Source organism: Labeo rohita, unplaced genomic scaffold (genome assembly GCF_022985175.1).
Source record: "Labeo rohita strain BAU-BD-2019 unplaced genomic scaffold, IGBB_LRoh.1.0 scaffold_72, whole genome shotgun sequence".
Lineage (NCBI taxonomy): Eukaryota > Metazoa > Chordata > Actinopteri > Cypriniformes > Cyprinidae > Labeo > Labeo rohita.
In genome coordinates, this window is record NW_026129656.1 from 454,957 (window position 1) to 474,724 (window position 19,768).

The window sequence follows — 19,768 nt, forward strand, 5'->3', positions numbered from 1 at the left end:
GTGAAGCTGGAGAATGTGCACCTGTGTGTTGAAGCGAAAGCGGGGAGAAAGAGAGGGACAATGAAGTATGAATGGCTCCTCTGAGGCTATTGAAATTATCGCCCTGTTGGTTCTCACATAGCAGTTTAAAAACCTCACACTGGTGGTGAGTACAATAAAATAAAAAATAAATAACCCAGACAATACACCACACTGTTTAAAATGGTCTTTCTACTTCAAAATTTCACATTTAATTCAACATGTTACTTGGCATTTCTTTGTAATTAATTGTGAAATTTACTATTGTTTCAAACCCATTTTTCAGTGTCCAGCACTGCAGTATGTTTAGTGTTCTATTAGATTAATTACAATTAATTCACAAGGGCATATTATTTCTTTAATATAAGAATATTCAGGTCTTAAAGTGTCACAGAGAATAGAAAACCTATCTCATTTAAGCGTTCACTCACTTGAGTCACTGGGCCGGTGAAGCAGACAGCAGCTGAGGACAGCTACAGGAAATGAGAGCTTTCAGCGTCATCGAGTGGCGACATGACACCTTTAACAAGCAGCTCTCTGCATCCTGTTGCTGATAAGACCAAGCCAAGAGAAACAATAATTACACTAAAACACATCTCAACACACACTGGCACTGGAGGGTGTGTGTTAGCATCTTCAAGTGTAATTTGTCAAGCTAAACTAATAATTTCAAGTAGGTCAACCACCTAGTAGTCCAGTCTAGAAGAACCGTTTTTTCTGCAGCATAAATAAATAACTTGTTCTGTAACTCCATAACTAAGATGGAAGATGGCCTGAAACCTGAATGAAATTCTTTAGCTATACATTTTTCTGCAAAAAGGAGCATGATTGATAGATAGGTGGCCAATTCATTATGTTTCAGCTGTGATTTAATAGCCACCAACTTGAAGGTTTTTGGGACATAACCTATAGATAAAGTGTGATTTATAATATTCAGGTTCTCATGCTATAGAAAGCAACTCCTAAAGGGGTCATCAGATGCAAAACTCACTTTTACATGTTGTTTGAACATAAATGTGTGTTGGCAGTGTGTGTACACAACCACCCTATTATGATAAAAATCCACCCAGTGGTATTTTTGTAATCTTTGTAAGAAATATCCCCTTTTAAAAAAATCAAGCCATTCTCAGCTTCTTGTCTGTGTGATATCACACCGACAAAGGCCGCTCCCACGATAGCGGCAGACCGGAAGTCATTCATTTCCAATGGAGAGTAGTGCGGGAGCGGCGTGGAGTTCTGATCATATGCATCTGCGGAAATTTCGAATCCGATTTGAACTGCGGATACATTAAAATATTTGAACTTTTGCGGCTAGATTGTATACGACCGCCCCACCGGATGTGATGTATTCTATTAAAAACTATGAGCCTAAGGTTAGAATTACCAATATTTTGTTCACTTTAACACTATTCTTTAAACACTATTTCTGTAAAATGGTGCTTTAGAATAATTATGGCAGTAATAATTATTTTATAATTATTAAATCATTATTTATGTTGATTAGCCACATAAAACCTACTATGTTTTTATTTTGGGGGTCATTTGTTTTGTGATGATACATTCTTGCATTGATTATGTTCATTTAAATCATTAATTTTACCAAGGTGAATATGCCTTAAAGGAGAAGTCTACTTCCAGAACAACAATTTACATATAATGTACTCAACATCCAAGATGTTCATGTCTTTCTTTCTTCAGTTGCAAAGAACCGATTTTGAATTTCCAAAAGGCAGTTTAAATGCGGCTTCAAACAATCCCAAATGTGGTTGTAAATGATCCCAGCCAAGGAAGAAGGGTCTTATCTAACGTAACGATCGGTTATTTTCATTAAAAGAAATACAATTTAAATACTTTTTAATATCAAACGCTCAGATAAGTTGCACTTTTTCGTTTTTGAATACATTACTCACACTATTTATACACGATTGAATAGTGCATATGTGAACTGGGATACACGTTAAGAGAGACAAATCCTTTATACCACATAGGCCATTTAAGATATTTATGCATTTGAGAGGCAATTAAGTTAACCTTAAACCTAAAACTAGGCTATTCTTAGAATATTTGTACCTATTTTAAAATATATTTTCATTTAAAATTTCTTGCACTAAAAACGTATGATAACTAAAATGCTTTTTTAAAATATGATTATTCAGCAAATCATCTATAAAAAAAGGCAGTGTTTTACAGAGCTAGAGTGCTGTTGTTTCTAAATATAAGCACAGTGTGATTCAGCTGTAGGCATGAGACTACAGGTAATCACAGCCGTGCTTCATATTCACATCAGCAGCACAATTTGAGTGTGATATTGCATAGAAACAACTGTAAAACTGAATATTGTCACGACTGACTATAGCCACACTCGCAGCTTTCAAGAAGCAGCTAAAGACCCACAAGCACTTAACCTTCTTGATCCTTGAACCAATGCACTTACACACTCACATTTAATTTGGTACTGGTAATCTAATAAACATGGCTTTGAATATTTGTGGACTCTCCACAAATTACTGTTTTCCATTTTGTAATTTGCATTGCATAAATGCAGATGTTGGAACATGCCAATGATAAAATGTCAAACATGTACTCAAAAAAATCACATGTGGTACAGTACAGCAGGCTGCATGAGCTTACTGCTGTCTGCAGACCCATTTGACCAGTGGACCCAACATATATATATATATATATATATATTGGCACGCTCTATACATATGATGGGTTTATAGCATGATGCCACCTGATTTCATTTAGCTGCTTTAGACAGTGGCTAAATCAAACAGATGTGCAGTGCACAGCTCTCTCTTTCATGTCACATGAAAGCGTTTATTTCCTTCAGTTACTCTTAAAAACAGGCACATGTTCACAATTACCTCCATTCAAGCTTTCTGAACACATGTCAACATCCGTCCGGGGTGAAGCTTTTGAATGTAAACCTAATTTTAGCTGACCTTGCCTTTGGGTTGCAGTGCATTGGAAACTGGACCTTGCAAACAGAACTGGGAATACTGTGGAAGAATTTGTATTATATAATTCTAGGGAATATATTCTTTTAAAAGCATGACCAAGGACTCTACATGTATTTGTATGACTGAAGAATTTTATTTTAAATGTTTTTTTGCTCTTTGATAGATGTCACTAAGGTGTGAATACTAGAGTTCATACACATTTAAATGTTAGTAAACAATTTATGCTTGAACAATCAAACAATATTTTGCTTGAATTCATAATATGTAAAATACTCATTTGATCATTGTTCACATAATAGAAGATTTAAGTCAGATTTAAGTTCACCCAACCACTTTTGGTGATATGGTACGATTTTTGCTGTAGTGCTGTTATACAAAAGCAATAACTCATCTGAGGTTTTGCATCATAGTTGTTGCTATACTAGTGATACATAGTATAGCTATGCCTATCAACCCAAAATAGCCAAGACACCAGTGTGTTGATGCTTAATATTACAGCTACTGTTCAGATTAAATGTCCTGGAAAATGAAAATTAGTTTCAGTATTTCATCAGCATAGTCGTGGAAATGTATAAGAAAGTGAAATACAAAGAATTCACAGTAATCTGGTCTACACTGACACTGATGCACAAAGTTCTAGCGCCCCCTAGTGGCAGAAAATGCTGCACAGATTGAATGTCGAACAATTCGGTCAAACATTTTAGGATTTTTTTTTAAAGTCTGTCAAACATCATTCTAGTCCTTAAATTTTATACATGTTTATATATTAGAAATGCATGCATTTACACATTGCTACTTAACAAAAAATATAGTATTATAAAATGCTTATGCAGAAATGAAAAGTTAATGACTCATCCCAGGGGTAACAGATTTCTATTTAAACAGATTTTAAATAGAAGTGTCTGTTGGTTGTGTCATTTCCTCCTGATTTTAAGCAATTTCGAATGTTAATGTATTTGTTACTAATAGAGCAACACTGTCAGTGTTTAAAGAGATTAAATATGAGACATGTAACATGGAAAACACTAATAATTCCTAAATATCACTTGGGGGCAGAAAAAAAGGGAAACAAGACAGAATTCTCCTCTGAGATGCATATTTATATCAAGTGGTGGACATTGTCAGTACAAAAATTAATCAAAAGCCTCTAGTTAAAATACGTACATAATAATATATTAAGTAATCTAATTTTGACTATTTGGAAATACTAACAGTAATGATTTCTAGACAGTTATTTAACAACATTTGAAGCAAACATTTGAATAACTGATTGCTTTGCATGAGTACACATGTTTCCATTTGAGGGACAAAATGAATGTCAAACTCATACACCTTGTGTCTTTCCTAGTAGTAATAGTCAATAGTAACCTGTATTAATCGCTAGATAGATTGTTCCTTCTTTCTTTAGAGGAGGTAAACATTTTTTGTTGTGTAAAAAAAAACGTTTCACATCTCGTTTCATCACGTATGCCATTGCAGGTGCTTAAAGCTTTCCTTATTTTCAGCTTCCTGCAGACCTCCAGCACTTCTGCTTTCATGTGTGTTCGGTCAGGCCCAGAACATGACTAAAGGAGTGCAGCAGGTCCAGTCCCAGATAGGCCTGCGTCATGGTGCAGACGACCCCCAGCCCGGACAGACCGATCAGCACCCATTGCATCTTTGCACTGAAGTATAGCGGCTCCAGTCTGCCAGTATATAATAACAGGTGAGTAACACGATTTGGCAAACATGAACATTACTAAAGTATTGGATCACTGACCTGCCCTGAGCTGACTCCGCATAGCCGTGGAAGTACAGATACCGTCCATAGAGGTACAGGAGCCCGAACAACACAGCCAATGCTAGAGAACAAGAAATTCATCATGTCATTTTCTGGATGAGGAGTTTGTTCATATCATTAAACCCAAGTAATAGTGAAGCTTGATTTATTCCTTTGAATGGATCTGAATGGAGGTGTTTTTAAAGAGCACAACAGCAACACAACACAGCAACACTGTGTTTTGCATAAAACATTTTTGTTTAAATGCAAATCTGAGGTGTTAGATGTCAGATGTGAGAGTTGTTTAATTTAGATGGTCTTTTTTGTTGTATAATCTAGAAGACTTTAATATAGCTAACCAGAACAACATTATACACTTCTCAAAAAGTAAAGTTCCCCTTTGTACACTTATCTGGTTTAGACGCTCCCTCAAAACAGCAAAGCTAGAATTTTGCACTCTACCAGCCTGGCCGTCTGAGAAGTGTCCAAAACCCTTTCTAAAACCATCAAAACTGAAAAATGCAGCAGAGCAAGTTTTGAGAATATGTGAAATAACATAAATAAATGGGAAAATACAAAAGAGTCTCTCTCACAAACACCCACACTCAGAAATTAACTGGTAAGACTGCAACAGAGCAAATTTTGAGAATATGTGAGATGGGGAGAGCAGTTTTCTTGTATTTTAATGTTTGATTGCAATCATAATGCAACCTTATATTTATCTAACCAAAAATATCTAAACCTTGACAAAAAGTAGTCTTTTAGAATGTCTAAATGTATATCTAAAAGCAAAACCTAATAAACTGAGCCAATTGTGACTCCAGAGGATTAATACCAATAATTATTAAAGTTTGGCTGCCTCATTTTATGATTTTAAGAAGTTGATTTTGAGAACCTGATAATTCTTGGTTTTTCAGTTCAGGGAAACTCACCTTGACTGAAGAAAACTCCAGCCATCCAAAGCGAGAAAATAAATATGGGGAAATACTCCGAACAGTTTGCTCTGAAAAAAAAAGCAAGAATATGACAAATGAGATTAAGTCTGTCGAGATCAACATTCCTCTCAGTGAAGACATTAGTAGCTGTATTCAGTTGACGGATGATATATGCGACTCATTCCGCCTGACTTACTGGGCTCGGAAAATCCGCTCAAACTCCGGAGGTCCGGTAGTGGCAGGTGGAGAGACCGAGTGCTTTCTCCGCGCGTAGATCACCTTTAGAGAGAAGTACGCTGACAGGACGGTAAACACATTTACCACAAAGATTTACCACATCCGAGCAAACGGAGTAAAGATAATGAAATTCCTAACACACATCGCAAAATATCTTGTTCTTAATCTGAATGTTTGGTTTTTCATTCAAAATATAGCTATCATCTTTAAAACAACATACATCCAAGACGACAAGGGGAGTAAAGGATGACAGAATTTGCATTTTTGGATAAACTCCCTATGTTATTACAGAACCGCTCAAGATGCATTTGTCAAACTAATTTCAAACCATATTATTTTAAATTCGTAAATTCGAGTAGTACATTAGGAATGTAACATTTTTCATTTTTTTCCATTTTTATTTATTATTAGTTTTATCAGCCACTGTTTGCAGACCTTGCCAACATGATCTATAACTCTAGTGTAACTCAGCTATCCCATGCAGCAAAACTCACTATTATTGTCCATTCTAACAGAGCGACTAACATTTATAAGATTACTGTGAAACACAAGCGCGTTTCATTATACAGTATACTGTTTTTCTGAGCATACGACAGTAAAAACCTACAAATGTTGATTTGACTTTACCATTTACACAATCATGTGGTAATTACCTTGTTCCAGCATTCCCAACACTGTGACAGCTGCTAACAGCACAACCTGATCCAGCATCATTCCTGTGGACAGTGAGGTCAGAAACTCTCCTCTATCTCTGTTCAAACCACACTCACAGGGTGTTTTTAATCAGTTACTTATATTTGCATAACTAGATAGAGTGGGCGTGATATGGATGTAACACACATTACCTCACTATTAGTAAGATTTTTGAGGACCTATTGCTAGAGGGTGGGCCTATATGATGCAGGCATTCACAAAGGTAATTTAGGAACTCAGCCCCATTTACCTTTGAAAGAAATGAATGCTAATTGCCTTTACAAAGCTTCATGAAAAACTGGTGTGACAATTTTTCAATTTCCAAACAAAAGATGCCTTTGCCCTCATTAATTGTAAACCAGTCAACCTTGTATTCCATGGCTTGTCAAGCATTTTTTCATTGATTATTACTTATAAGCAGTGTTACTTTAAAAAAGTAATTAGTTATAGTTACTTCTCACAAATAGTAACTAAGTTAGTACTGCGTTACATCATTGTAAAAGTAACTAATTACCAGGGAAAGTAACTATTGTGTTACTTTAAAAAAAAAAAAAATGTTCAAATATGTCAAATAACATGGATGCCCCCAATATTAAATATGTTTAATGAAATTTAAATCAAATGAATTACATTTTTAATTTACTCACCATACTAATAATAAATATCTGATATGTATATAAAGTGTATATAAAGCTTAATGGCATTTCTGAAAGTAGATTTAGCGTCAGTCAGTCAAGCATTACAATATGACATTACACTGTAAAAAGTGAACCTGTGCAGTTGTTGCTTTAAGGAGGTATTTCTATCTGATACTACCTATAATTCTAATTTTATTGTTATAACCTAGTTCAATCAAGATTATGTAACATAAAATGAGAGAATGTTATTTCAACTTAAATCCATTACATTGACCCAACATACAACTTCCAGTAATGCTTAGAAAAAACACATTCAAAACATGCACACCTGCTCCATGCTGATTAGTGAATGTTGGTTCAATGAGAAATTATGATTTGAAATGATTATATACTTTAAGTTGCAGCAAAGTGAAAATCACAATGGACTGCTGGATTGGACTACTCTTCAGCACCACTGTAAAAAAAACAAAAAACAAAAAACAAAAAACAAAAAAATAAGTAAAAAAATCACCAACATATCCAGTCTGACTTTATTTTTTTCATACTAAACTTCTTATTGAGAACTGAGGTTTCGATGTTAATGTTTTATTGAAAATAATCAAGTTTGAAATCACCATTGTGGAGATAAGCATTTGATTTAACTGGGCTCTTGACTCTTGAATACTTAACATCAGTTTTTCTTTGATTGCTACAACTGTGTATTTCCAAGACACATTTGTTATTGCAACAGTTCTAAGAAAAACTCTGATCAGATCTTGTTTACTTATTGACATAGTCATCATGTAATAGTCAGACTCACAGGTCACAGCAGGAGTCTGATGTCTGAGAATGTTAGCTGTTAGTCTCATAACGTCATAATCAGATTTTGTTATTTTTTTCTTTTATTATATAGGAAGCATTTCAAGGTGTGTCTTTTTGACTCACACAAAGATCAAGAATCAGCGCAATGGAGAAATCAGTTTACATCTACAGACTTATGCTTAAATAAAACTTGTTTTTTTCAGGTTGGTTGAATTCAGTTATAATCAGTTATCATTTATTTCATTTCAACAAAATTAGTTATTGGAGATGTTACCACATGAAGTACAATTTCTTGTTGAACCAACAAAATATTTTTCTCAGTGTGTGATAATTTAGCATTAAACGTTAGCGATTAGAACTTTGTTAATTAGAATAACCATGTGTGGATATTTGTGAGGCTGGACTACAAAACGTGTTAAGTTGCATGGATATATTTGTAGCAATAGCCAAAAAAACATTGTATGGGTCAAAAATATAGATTTTTCTTTTATGCCAAAAATGATTAGGATATTAAGTAAAGATCATGTTCCACTAAGATATTTTGTAAATTTCATACTGAAAATATATGAAAAAATTACTTTTTGATTAGTAATATGCACTGCTAAGAACTTCATTTGGACAACTTTAATAAAGGTGATTTTCTCAATATTTTTTTTTTTTGAACCCTCAGATTCCAGATTTTCATATAGTTGTATTTCGGCCGAATATTGTCCTTTATTCAGCTTTCAGATGATGTATAAATCTCAATTTTGAAAAACTGACCCTTATGTTTACCGCCGCAGTAACCGGAGTAGATCGCGGCTACGCCATGTGTTTGGCCCCCTGTACTGCACACGTCTGCAGTGCATTACAGCTCTGAAGCAGCCACTCTAGTCAATGTTTGTGTTTATATCCGCCGCACTGCGGCTTGTTGAAGCTAAAAGTTGCACTAAAGGTAGGGTAATCCCCCCCACCTCGTCCCTACCCTCCCTCCAATAATTTGAATTTCTGTGGGCGGGACTTAATTGAATGATACTCTAATGGACCACGTTGTGACATCATTGCATGCGGAAAACAAACGGTGTAGTCCAAAGGAGCCGTTCGTTGTAGTTCTTGAAAAGGGATTTTTTTAAAAACGAAATATCTCCTTTTGGAGTGGACTTTGAGATTTGTAACTTTGTAAATCTTTTTTATGTCCAAAGATATACATATACACACTGACTAAAATTCAAAAAGTGAAAAAGCATAATAGGTTTAAGATATTGTTATTGATATTGTTTGTAATTTAGTGTTTTTATAAAAAAAAAAAAAAGGGGGAAAAAACTAAAAACGCTACTGATAAGATAACAAAACTACTATGAATTCTACTACTAATAACAATATAAAACGCACTAAGGATTAATGAGCTGCTGTGTTCATGAATATTAATCACACTGTCTGCATTTGCTCAAACTGATTTGCTGAAATCAGAACAGGGACGATAATAGGTGAGCGCCAGCCAATGAGATTGCCACTTGTGCATTAGTTCCGCCTACTACCAGAGAAATCGGCAGTTCTTAAAAGCTGAAAAAATCCAAAGGAATGTTGTCATATTGACAGGAAAATGCAACAAAGGATATCGTTTACATGTAGCACGTCAATATATAAGACTCTCTCGCTCTGTATCTTTTTGTGCGTGTTTGAGACAAAGCGACGTGTAGTCATGTGCCTTCACACTAGAGTTTACGGTTCATCAAATACAGGTACGCTGTGCATCCATTCAGAACTGAAAAATAAAATGATAATATAATAAATTATAGTAATGCCTTTTATTCTCAGCAATGGTAATGGCGTTGTAACGGGGAAACAGTAATTCATTTGATTGCTTGTTCCTGAAAAAAATAATGCCGTTAGTAACGCCATTTATTTATAACGCCGTTATTCCCATCACTGGTTATAAGATGCTTTCTAAGCAGACTGTACATTTATCAGAATGTGTAGTGTTCATCTGTACTGCATTACTATGTGAAACTTTCCTGAACATGTCAAAAGTTGCTAATGCACAAACCATTCAAGACATGCATAAAACACTAAATAAACACACCAAACAAGACCGTTTCTAGAGAACTATATTTACACAATACTCTTGTTTTACAGAGAACAATAATAAAAAGTATAAAATACTTACAAAATTTTGCAACAATGTACATATAAAAATAAGATCTATCTTCTCCTGAACAATAAAAACTGCATACATACAAAAAAAAAAATATATAAATATACATGAAATCCTGTCACAGAATCTCAGATGAAGACAGAGTTCAGGGGTAATGCAGTTCAGACCAGCACCTGACCTGCCCTCAATGTAACATCAGACACCAGAGTGAGAAATCAAACAGGAATATTAACCCTCTCACCAACACAGAAGCTCTGGGCTTTTCTGAAAACAAAAACAAAAACAAAACACAACAACACAACTTAGTGTAGTGTAACATGAAAGTGTAAAGACACAATCTACTTTCACTGGAGCACTGTAGAGTTCATCGATTCACCCTCCTCACTTTTAGTCTCAGCTATACTCCTTCAAGCTGTCACGGTCTGATTAAACAAATCACAAAGCATCTACTTGCTAAATTTAGTCAATGAGAAACTAGCCAATGAACATACACCATACCGAACTTAAAGTAACAGTTCACCTAAATTAAAGTTAATTCCAGTTTTCTGGAAACATCTCCTGCCATTTTTCGTAAAAGTACTCTGAAGGAAATGCTTTTGTAATGACCAGCTTACTACTAAATTAATCGACTTGTTTGCCATTAAACAGTCATTTTTGGAATTTTTTGGAGTTTACATTGAAAATGTTTTTAGAAGAGAATTCACAGACTATTTTGCATCAAGTAAGATTTAAACTCTGCTGGAAGACTGCTCTCCAGGAGTAGGATATCCCTCATGAATCAAAGTCATATGGGTTTGGACCGACATGGTTAGTAAATGATTCAAACATGTTCATTTTTGGGTTAAGTATTGCTTTAGACTCTTTTACTGTGAATCACATATTGTGCATCTTCAAGAGTGCAAATTTAAGGTATGTGGAAGTGTGTCAAGACACTCCTGACACTGAACAGACCTTCCGCATGCCTACAGAGAACACATAGGCAACACAACCGTATGAATGGCTCAACTTGTGTTTGAGCGCACACTCGTCATATAAGAAAATTCAGTGGTTTTACTGAGCCACAGGTTCAGTAGTAGAGCATTTCCCTCTTTGAAATTTCCAGTCCAGAGAATACTTCAGTGACAGAGGCTCTGTGCTCTACTTGACCTCTATTATATACACCATATACATACTCACTAGAAAACACAGCAGATCTGACCGTGATATGAGCAGTTTCACCATCTCTGAAAACATCCAAAAGTGTACGTTTTATCCGAAGGCACCATCATTGGCCATTATTGGCCTATGGCCATCACTCATGGGTGACTGGCTAACAGCTCGTCTAGATCGTCCATCCACTCTTGTGTCGACGGATTTTTCAACAGAGAGTCGACCAGGTCTGTCTCGGCGTGAAACCCGGACAAGCTGCCTCCCGATTGGGTGTTGTAGCTAAACTGGAGCTGCTGATTGGCTGTCCTGTTTAGCTGATAGGCTTGGCTGCACTGAAGTCCTGCGGTACGGTTGGGACCGGCCTGTGGTTGGCTGAAGGGTCCCAAGTCAGGCAGAACCTGCTGAGTTTGAGGCGGCGCTTGCGGCTGCCCCTGCTGGGCTGTCTGCTGGCCAGGAGGTGGCAGCTGTTGGGTCATGCCTGGGTTATTGGTCCGTTGCTGGTTCATGTTAGGCATCATTTGTCCAGGATTCATACCTGCCAGGGTTCTACCAGCTGCACTATTTCCCATGCCACCCTGGGGAAATGGGGTGTTGCTGGAAAGTTTGGACAATCTTGCCTGCATGTGGAAGCCAGAGTTGGGGAAGCCTGCTGGCATGCCTCCGTTAGCAGCGCCGGGCTGGAGACCCGGATGCTGCTGGGGCTGTTGCTGCTGCTGCTGCTGTTGCCATGATTGGGCCTGTGTGGGCAAGGCACCCTGGATACTGGTTGGCATGGAGGTGGGCATTGCAGAGCCCATGTTATTAGCCATGGCGTTGGGCATGCTGTTGGGCATACGAGCCAGCTGCTGCTGCTGCTGCTGCTGCTGTTGTTGTTGTTTCAGCATAGCAGCATTGGGCTGGTTTTTCAAGTGTGCTTGTTGCTGGGCTGCTAGAACATTCTGGCGGTAAGCGGCAGACATGGTGGACACTGGAGGTCTCTGCTGGTTGGGGTGGGAGGGATGCATGGGCATGTTGCCATAGAGGACCTGCTGCACGTCAAGACCACCTGCGCAGGATGGAAGGTTCATGTCTGCTTGATTGGCCGCCGGAGGGGGACCAGCGGTCGGGCCAGTATTCTGGCCTACCCCCATTCCCATCATGCCTTGCGTCTGAGAGAACATCCGTTGTGTTCCAGGAGTGGGGCCACTGAGAGAGTTGACACTTCCTATTTGTTGAGATGCACCTAAAACAGAGTACACCACAATCACAATTAGAACACTGCCTTTATTAGCAAGATTTTTTTAAAAAAACAATTTTATTTTTTAGGATTTCAATGTTTAATGTACATCTGAGTGTAATGGATTATTAAAAAGTTGTAGGGGGGGGGAATGACAATGTAACAGCTGTTGATTGGGTATTAAGATGTGAGCAGTGTTAAAATGTAAAAATGTTTTAACAAATTTCTTTCACAGTGAGAGCCATAAAATGGATTTGGAAAATACAGTTGAGGTCAGAAGTTTATATACACCTTTGCAGAATCTGAAACATGTTAATTACTTTACCAAAAGAAAAGAGATCATCCAAAACGCATGTTATTTTTATTTAGTACTGACCCAAATAAGATATAGAAAAATAATAGTTGAATTTATTAAAATGAACCCATTCAAAAGTTCACGTACACTTTTCAATACTGTGTTGTTACCTGAATGATCCACAGCTGTTTTTTTTTTTTTTATGTTTAGTGATAGTTGTTCATGACTCCCTTGTTTGTCCTGAACAGTTAAACTCAGGTCTCACAAATTCTTTGGTTTTTCAGCATTTTTGTGTTTTTGAATCCTTTCCATCAATGACGGTTTATGATTTTGAGATCCATCTTTTCACACTGAGGACAACTGAGGGACTCATATGCAACTATTACAGATTGTTCAAACTCTCACTGATGCTTCAGAAAGAAACATGATGCCAAAAAAAAAAAATTTGAATTTGAACTTGAACTCATTTTATCCTCTGGAAAACATGTAAGTATCTTCTATAGGTTCTAAAGGGCAATACTAAATGAAAATTATAGGCAAAATAAGAAAATTTCAAAAGTTTTCACCCCCTGGCTCTTAATGAATTGTTTTCACTGAAGCGTCAGTGAGTGTTTGAACCTTCTGTAATAGCTGCGTACGAGTCCTTAAGTTGTCCTCAGTGTGAAAAGATGGATCTCAAATTCATAAACAGTCATTGTTGGACAGGGCTTGTTTTTCAGACCATGTTGCTTGTTTGTTGCAAGATCAACACTGAAACAGTGTTCTAAACTGATTCGCCACAATTTTATTTTACCAGCTTCACTTTGCAGAGAAAACAAACTGCTCCTGTCATCATTTAATCAACCTTATTTTGTTCCAAACCCATAAGACTTTTATTAATCTTTGAAACACAAATTAAGTTATTTTTAACGAAACCTGAAAGGTTAATGCCCAACCACCAAAAGTCTAAGCAAAACTTTGATCCAAAAAGGTCAATCTGCCATGAAACAAATCCAGCAGTCTTGTGAAGACATAATGTTTGCCTAATGTAAACAATAGATTTAATTTCAGCTTTTATTTACATTTAAACAATGATCAACACATACATGGAAGATGCAAAAAGATCATAAAGATGTCATAAAATATGTTTAGGCTTAACCCTAAACACATTTTATAGCATTTTTATGATCTTTTTTAATTTGATTAAAAACATTAATTTGATTAATCTTCAAAACACAAACTCTTAGTTTTGGATTTGGAACAACTTGAGGGTTAATATATGATTGCGACAATCTTTTAGGTGAACTAAGCTTTTAAAAGTAGACTCACAAATGAATGCTGTATGTAATGGCAGCATAGCATCACCAAACGCTAAACATACTGTGTGCCTGTCATTCAAATGAGTCTATCAATAAACACACTTGCAAATCAGATGGACTTGTTTGTGGACCACTAACAAAAGGCTACTTGTGTTGACCTACGGAGCCAGGAAGCTCATGTCATACTGAACTTTTCTCATAATCAGAAAAACAGAGGTGCTGTTTACACCTGCTAAACATCTGACTTAGTGACCCAATCTCAAGTCTAAACTGGGTTCCAACTGCTTGATACCTCAACATTTTATTTGCAAGTGACCAGGTAGACCACATCTATTTTCCTGATTCATTATGTGACAACAGAGTGCCTATTGATGTAACAAGTAACAAGCAGCAGGGGTAAAAGGGGCAACTGATAATCAAGAAGAGAAAGGTGAATACCAGAGATGGTATGTTCGCTGAAGCCTGAGGAGTGCTGCTGGGCCAGGCAGGGCGGCACACCAGTGAACTGAGAGACCTGCTGCTGTTGCTGCTGCTGCTGGAATGGGTTCTGCTGAGCCTGCGGGTTCTGTTGGTCCTGGTACTGAGGCGGCGGACGGGTCAAGTGCCTCTGCAGCTGCTGTTCCTGCTGCTGCCGATGCTTTTCCTGAGACAAACACACTTCCGTTATTACTTCAAATACTGTGATCAACTGACTGAACAGACTGAACAACACAGTTGCCAAGGTTTTATTATTTTTGTGAGGCTGCTGCCCCCTGGTGGTGGACATTTAAAACAGGGCAACTCGGACAACTAATTGATGCAATACACTTTCAACAGTAATTTATACATAAACACACAGTTTGACACTATATTCGGGTTAAATTAGCCACTTTTGAAGTAGTTGTAAAATATAATCACCATCTGCTCACAAAAACTGAATTCTGTATTTGCAACCACAATATTACCCAAATATATTATTTGGTGAAAGAATGGTTGATGATGATGATGATGATTATTATTATTATTATTATTATTAGGGATGCTCATTTTAACCGGTTAACTGTTAACCAACAGGAAGAATTTTGACCAATACAATCAGTTAAATGGTTTAAAAGGTAATTAAATAAAAAAAAATTCAGTAATAAAAATAATCAATAATAAAAATATTATTAAAGTAATAAAAATATTTTAAAACACTTGCTAGCTAGTTAAAATAAAATAAAAATGCATTTTTAGGAAAAAAAAAAAAGATTCAATTTAACAGAATTCAGAAAAGAACAAGAATGAAAAAAATATAAGAAGCTAGGCTATATAAACAACAAGCCAAAAAGAAGTCATTTAGGCTAAAGCGAAAATGAAACTAACGCTGGGTCTCTCAAACGACACAAATCCAAATGTTTCTGTATTCAAGATGTATTTAAATGCCAAAATATTATGTAAACCATGGTTTTGTACTTCACTCGCATTCCAATATCCACATAAAACAAATTGTTTGGCATAAAATCACTGCAGTACGTTGATAACGATTAAGCAGTGTGATTTTTCCATATGTGGATATGCCATATGACTGTATTTTATTATGATAATGGCAAGGCTGCATTGCAAGTTAGCAATGCTTGTGTGTGTGTGGCGCCGATGTAATCACCTGATTTTTTTTCCCCTTCTAACAGTGAAAACGACGACTCCTAGTCATACAGACAATCGAAACTGTAAACAGTTTGCTTTTGTGTACATTCACAATAAAAACAAATCTTTGTGCTTTTGTAAAATAAAGAAAAATAGGATGCCGCTTTCAGCCATCTTTCTTCCTTTCTCTGCATATTTGACTTGTTGCAGTTTTTTCTTTCGTTTTGTTAATTAAGAAAAATATTTATCGTATACGCCTATTCATTCGTTATATATAGCCTAGCTTTATTATGTTTTTCTCTGTTCGCAGAAGTGCTGCAGGGGCGTGATGTGATGTGTCCAAGTCAATTCCATGTTCTGTTATTTGCTGCTTATTGCGCATATAAAATTAATACCTGGAAAACAAATTTTGGTATTTTTAACAGGTCACAGACACTTATCCTTTCTAAAATTAAATTCTAATTTAAAATAGCTTGTCGGTTAACGGTTAATAATCGGTTAACGAGCGTCGGCTGTCGGTTAGGAAAAATAACCAAAATGAACATCCCTAATTATTATTAACATTAAGTGTAACTGAACATTGCTTTAATCATGTTACTATTTCTTGCATTGTATAGAAGCAAAAATAACAATAAAATAATAAGAATATCAGCAATGTCACCTGCTCGGCGGCTATTATCTGTCTCTGGATGAGCTGCTTCTGACTCATCAACTGCATCTGCTGCTTCAAGTAGACCGCATTACTATGGTTACCCGGGATGCTGTTGCTGCTCTGCTGTGGTGTCATAGTGTTGCCCAGGCCAGGAACATGAGTGGTGGAGGGGTAGGAGCCCGACTCCTGTAGAGACAGTGTGAGAAAACAATTCTTATTAAACACAAACAATTACAGAAGACAAACTAATTCTGATTTAAGAGGAAATCCCCCCCCCCCTCCTTTTTTTTAATCACCTGTGAAGAATGAGAGGACCATTATGTTTAATTCATTGTTCTTTTATTTTTGTAATTAATTTTGTAATTAACTGTATAGCAATGAATTACATTCACTTACTCTACATGGCTATGCCTTATCATCAATCTGTGCTGTGGGAAGTTATATACAGAAGAGAAACACTCCCTGCTGCCGATATCATCTTCAAGGTTAGCAGATGAGTTACCGCATGACACTTCAAATGTACTTGTGGTAAAAATGCAGAGCCAAGAAGCTTATGTCATACTGAACATCATTTGTTTTGTCTTTTTTAGAGATAAATACAGGCCCAAACTTGGTCCGAACAACTTAAATCACCTAAACTATATTTGGAGGTGACAACATCACATTTCTAGTAAAAACTGTAATACTGTAAAATATTACTACAGTGTAAAATAATGTTTTTTCTATATGAATATACATTAAAATCGAAATTTATTCCTGTGATCAAATCTGAATTTTCAGCATCATTAGTCCAGTCTTCAGTGTCACATGATCCTTCAGAAATCATTTTAATATGCTGATTTATTATTAGTGCTGGAAACAGTTGTGGCGCTTACAAAGAAAAAAACATTTTTCTTTGATGAATAAAAAGTTAAAAGAACAGCATTTATTTAAAAAAAAAAAATCTTTAGGGTTTGGGGTCAGTACATTTTTATTCTTTTTTTTTTTTTTTGAAAGACAATAATAGTTTTATTCTGCAAGGATGTGTTAAATTGATAAAAAGTGATAGCTTTTGATTGTTTTAGATTGTTAAAAAAAGATTTACATTTTGAATAAATGCTGTTATTTTTAATGTTTTATTCAATGAATCCTGAAAAAAGTATCACAGGTTCCAAAAAATATTTGGCAGAACAACTGCTGCCAACATAGATAATTCTAATAATAAATCAGCATATTAGAATGGTTTCTGAAGGATCAATGTGACACTTGGCTGATGAAAATTCAGTTTTGCATCACAGGAATAAATTATATTTTAAAACAGAAACCATTTTTTATATTGTAAAAATATTTCACAATATTACATTGTTTTCTGTATTTTTGATCAAGTAATTGCAGCTTTAATGAGCAAAAGAGATTTAAAAAACAAAAACAAAAAAACAAAAAAACAACACTAAAATCTTACGGATTCCAAACTTTTGAATGGCAGTGTGTGTGTATGTATGTATGTATGCATGTATGTATGTATGTATGTATGTATGTATGTATTTATGTGTGTGTGTGTTTAAATTATCTCAATATATTTTTTATAAATAAAATTGTTAATATATTGTTAATATGGCACTGCATTACAGAAAGAGCGAGAATTTGGGCAGCAAATATAAATGGTCTTAACCACCTAAACCACCTTTATTTTCTGAAAGTATAATGTCTTATTTCTTTCCTCTGATTTTGCGGTTAAGTATAAGTAGGACACATTCTTGGCAGGTTTTGTGAGATTCCCCCTCCTACAGTATAATTAATGCAATCTACACCAAGCTGAATGCTTCAAATCTCTGCTTTGAAACGCCCATTTAAATTCAAGTATCAAAGCAGCTGAACAGCACATCTCCTCTGTGATCTGACCTGATCGTGAAGCAAAAAGCTTCCTCAGCACCTCTGGACTACAGACAGAGGTGATGATAGTTTAAAAATATATCAGAGATGCGAGCGCTGGCAGGCACCCTTTCACAACAAACACCCGGCACACTCTCGCATGCTCTCACACACACTCAGCGCGGAGGTATTTCGAGGTCAATGACGACACTAAACAGTGTTATCTGAAAAGTCAGATGAGAACAGAGATTTTACGAATGAGAGTTAACTATAGCAAGTCAATGAAACATGCAAGTAAAAGTTGAAAAGAAAGTAAAAACTTTAAATGGGTTAAACGGCTATATTTAAACAGAAAGAACGATTAAAGAGGGGGGGCTGATCCGAAAATACTCAGCGCAGGACGACGGCCAGGGGCGGGCGGGCAGAACGCATGAAAGACGGCTTTGTCGCCCCCTCCTCTCCCTCCCTCTCTCTCTGGCTCTGTCTGTCCTTTTCTCTGTTGACTCGTCTCTCGCAGCCCATCCCAGCCCCCACCGCAGTGTGTGTGTGTGTGTGTGTGTGTGAATGGCTGTCTGCTCTCTGCTCCTTAGCAACCAGCTGCCTGACCCAGACAAACTGTTCAACCCCAGGGTGCATGAGGCCCACTGCCAGACACATACACACGGGCCGACAGAAAAAAAACCCCTCAAGCTGGATAATATTCTCGATACATTTTTATATTATGTATTATATTATTTTGCTGCCGACTGTGAATGTTGCTATGATTTAGTCATGACTGTTAGTCACCATTAAAATGTTATTTTATGTAAAAATATTTTATGGAATATGGTTTATTGTAAGCAATTCTTCATTTAAAATTCATGAGCACACAATTTTTAAATCAAAACCGCCTCCTCCTTCCAACGACATCTCAATAATAATTAAAAAAAAAAAAAAAAAAAAAAAAAAAGAAGAAGAATCCCTCAAATTCAAGAAAACCATTACAGTGTCATATGTGACCCTGGACCACAAAACCAGTCATAAGGGTCAATTTGAGCTTTATAAATCATATGAAAGCTGAATAAACAAGCTTTCCATTGATGTATGGTTTGTTAGGATAGGACAATATTTGGCCAAGATACGGCTATTTGAATATATGGAATCTGAGGGTGCAAAAAAATCAAAATATTGAGAAAATCACCTTTAAAGTTGTCCAAATGAAGCTCTTACTAATGCATACTACTAATCAAAACTTAAGTTTTGATGTATTTACAGTTACTCATGAAAGATGAACTTAATTTCCTAATGATTTTTTGGCATAAAAGAAAAATCAATAATTTTGACCCATACAATGTATTTTTGGCTATTGCTACAAATATACCCCAGCAACTTAAGACTGGTTTTGTGGTCCAGGGTCACATATGTATAAATAGCATCTCTTATTATACTCATTAGCACAAAAGGCAGAGTTGTCAAGACCGATATATTTACCAAAACCAAGTCAATCAAATGTCATCACTTAAATGTTCACGCCCGTTTCAGCAC

The 19,768-nt window shown here is 36.1% G+C and overlaps 2 protein-coding genes across 2 annotated transcripts in view; both read right to left on the minus strand.

Annotated features, from left to right (window-relative positions):
• Positions 1-4,434: 4,434 nt before the first annotated feature.
• On the minus strand, positions 4,435-6,667 carry ltc4s (leukotriene C4 synthase). Its single transcript, XM_051104407.1, has 5 exons — positions 6,566-6,667; positions 5,872-5,971; positions 5,673-5,743; positions 4,741-4,822; positions 4,435-4,666 (listed from the first exon to the last, which is right to left on the minus strand). Exons 1-5 carry the CDS (start codon positions 6,624-6,626, stop codon positions 4,516-4,518), a joined length of 465 nt encoding a protein of 154 aa, XP_050960364.1. The 5' UTR covers positions 6,627-6,667; the 3' UTR covers positions 4,435-4,515.
• Positions 6,668-10,115: 3,448 nt separating this feature from the next.
• The window catches only part of maml1 (mastermind-like transcriptional coactivator 1), a 30,425-nt gene continuing 20,772 nt past the window's right edge, over positions 10,116-19,768 (minus strand). Inside the window, exons 3-5 of the mRNA XM_051104437.1 lie at positions 16,403-16,579; positions 14,575-14,779; positions 10,116-12,549 (exon numbers count right to left, since the gene is read on the minus strand). Coding sequence (XP_050960394.1) covers positions 11,474-12,549; positions 14,575-14,779; positions 16,403-16,579 — 1,458 coding nt within the window. The 3' untranslated portion in view covers positions 10,116-11,473. The remainder of the gene's footprint in view (positions 12,550-14,574; positions 14,780-16,402; positions 16,580-19,768) is intronic.

What these genes read in the sequence shown, in the direction of transcription:
- ltc4s (XM_051104407.1), bottom strand. Translation starts at nt 6,626, where the DNA reads ATGATGCTGGATCAGGTTGTGCTGTTAGCAGCTGTCACAGTGTTGGGA. An exon ending in GAGCGGATTTTCCGAGCCCA is followed by an intron (nt 5,744 to 5,871) that starts GTAAGTCAGGCG and finishes TTTTTTTTTCAG; the next exon opens with AGCAAACTGTTCGGAGTATT. An exon ending in GCGGAGTCAGCTCAGGGCAG is followed by an intron (nt 4,667 to 4,740) that starts GTCAGTGATCCA and finishes ATATACTGGCAG; the next exon opens with ACTGGAGCCGCTATACTTCA.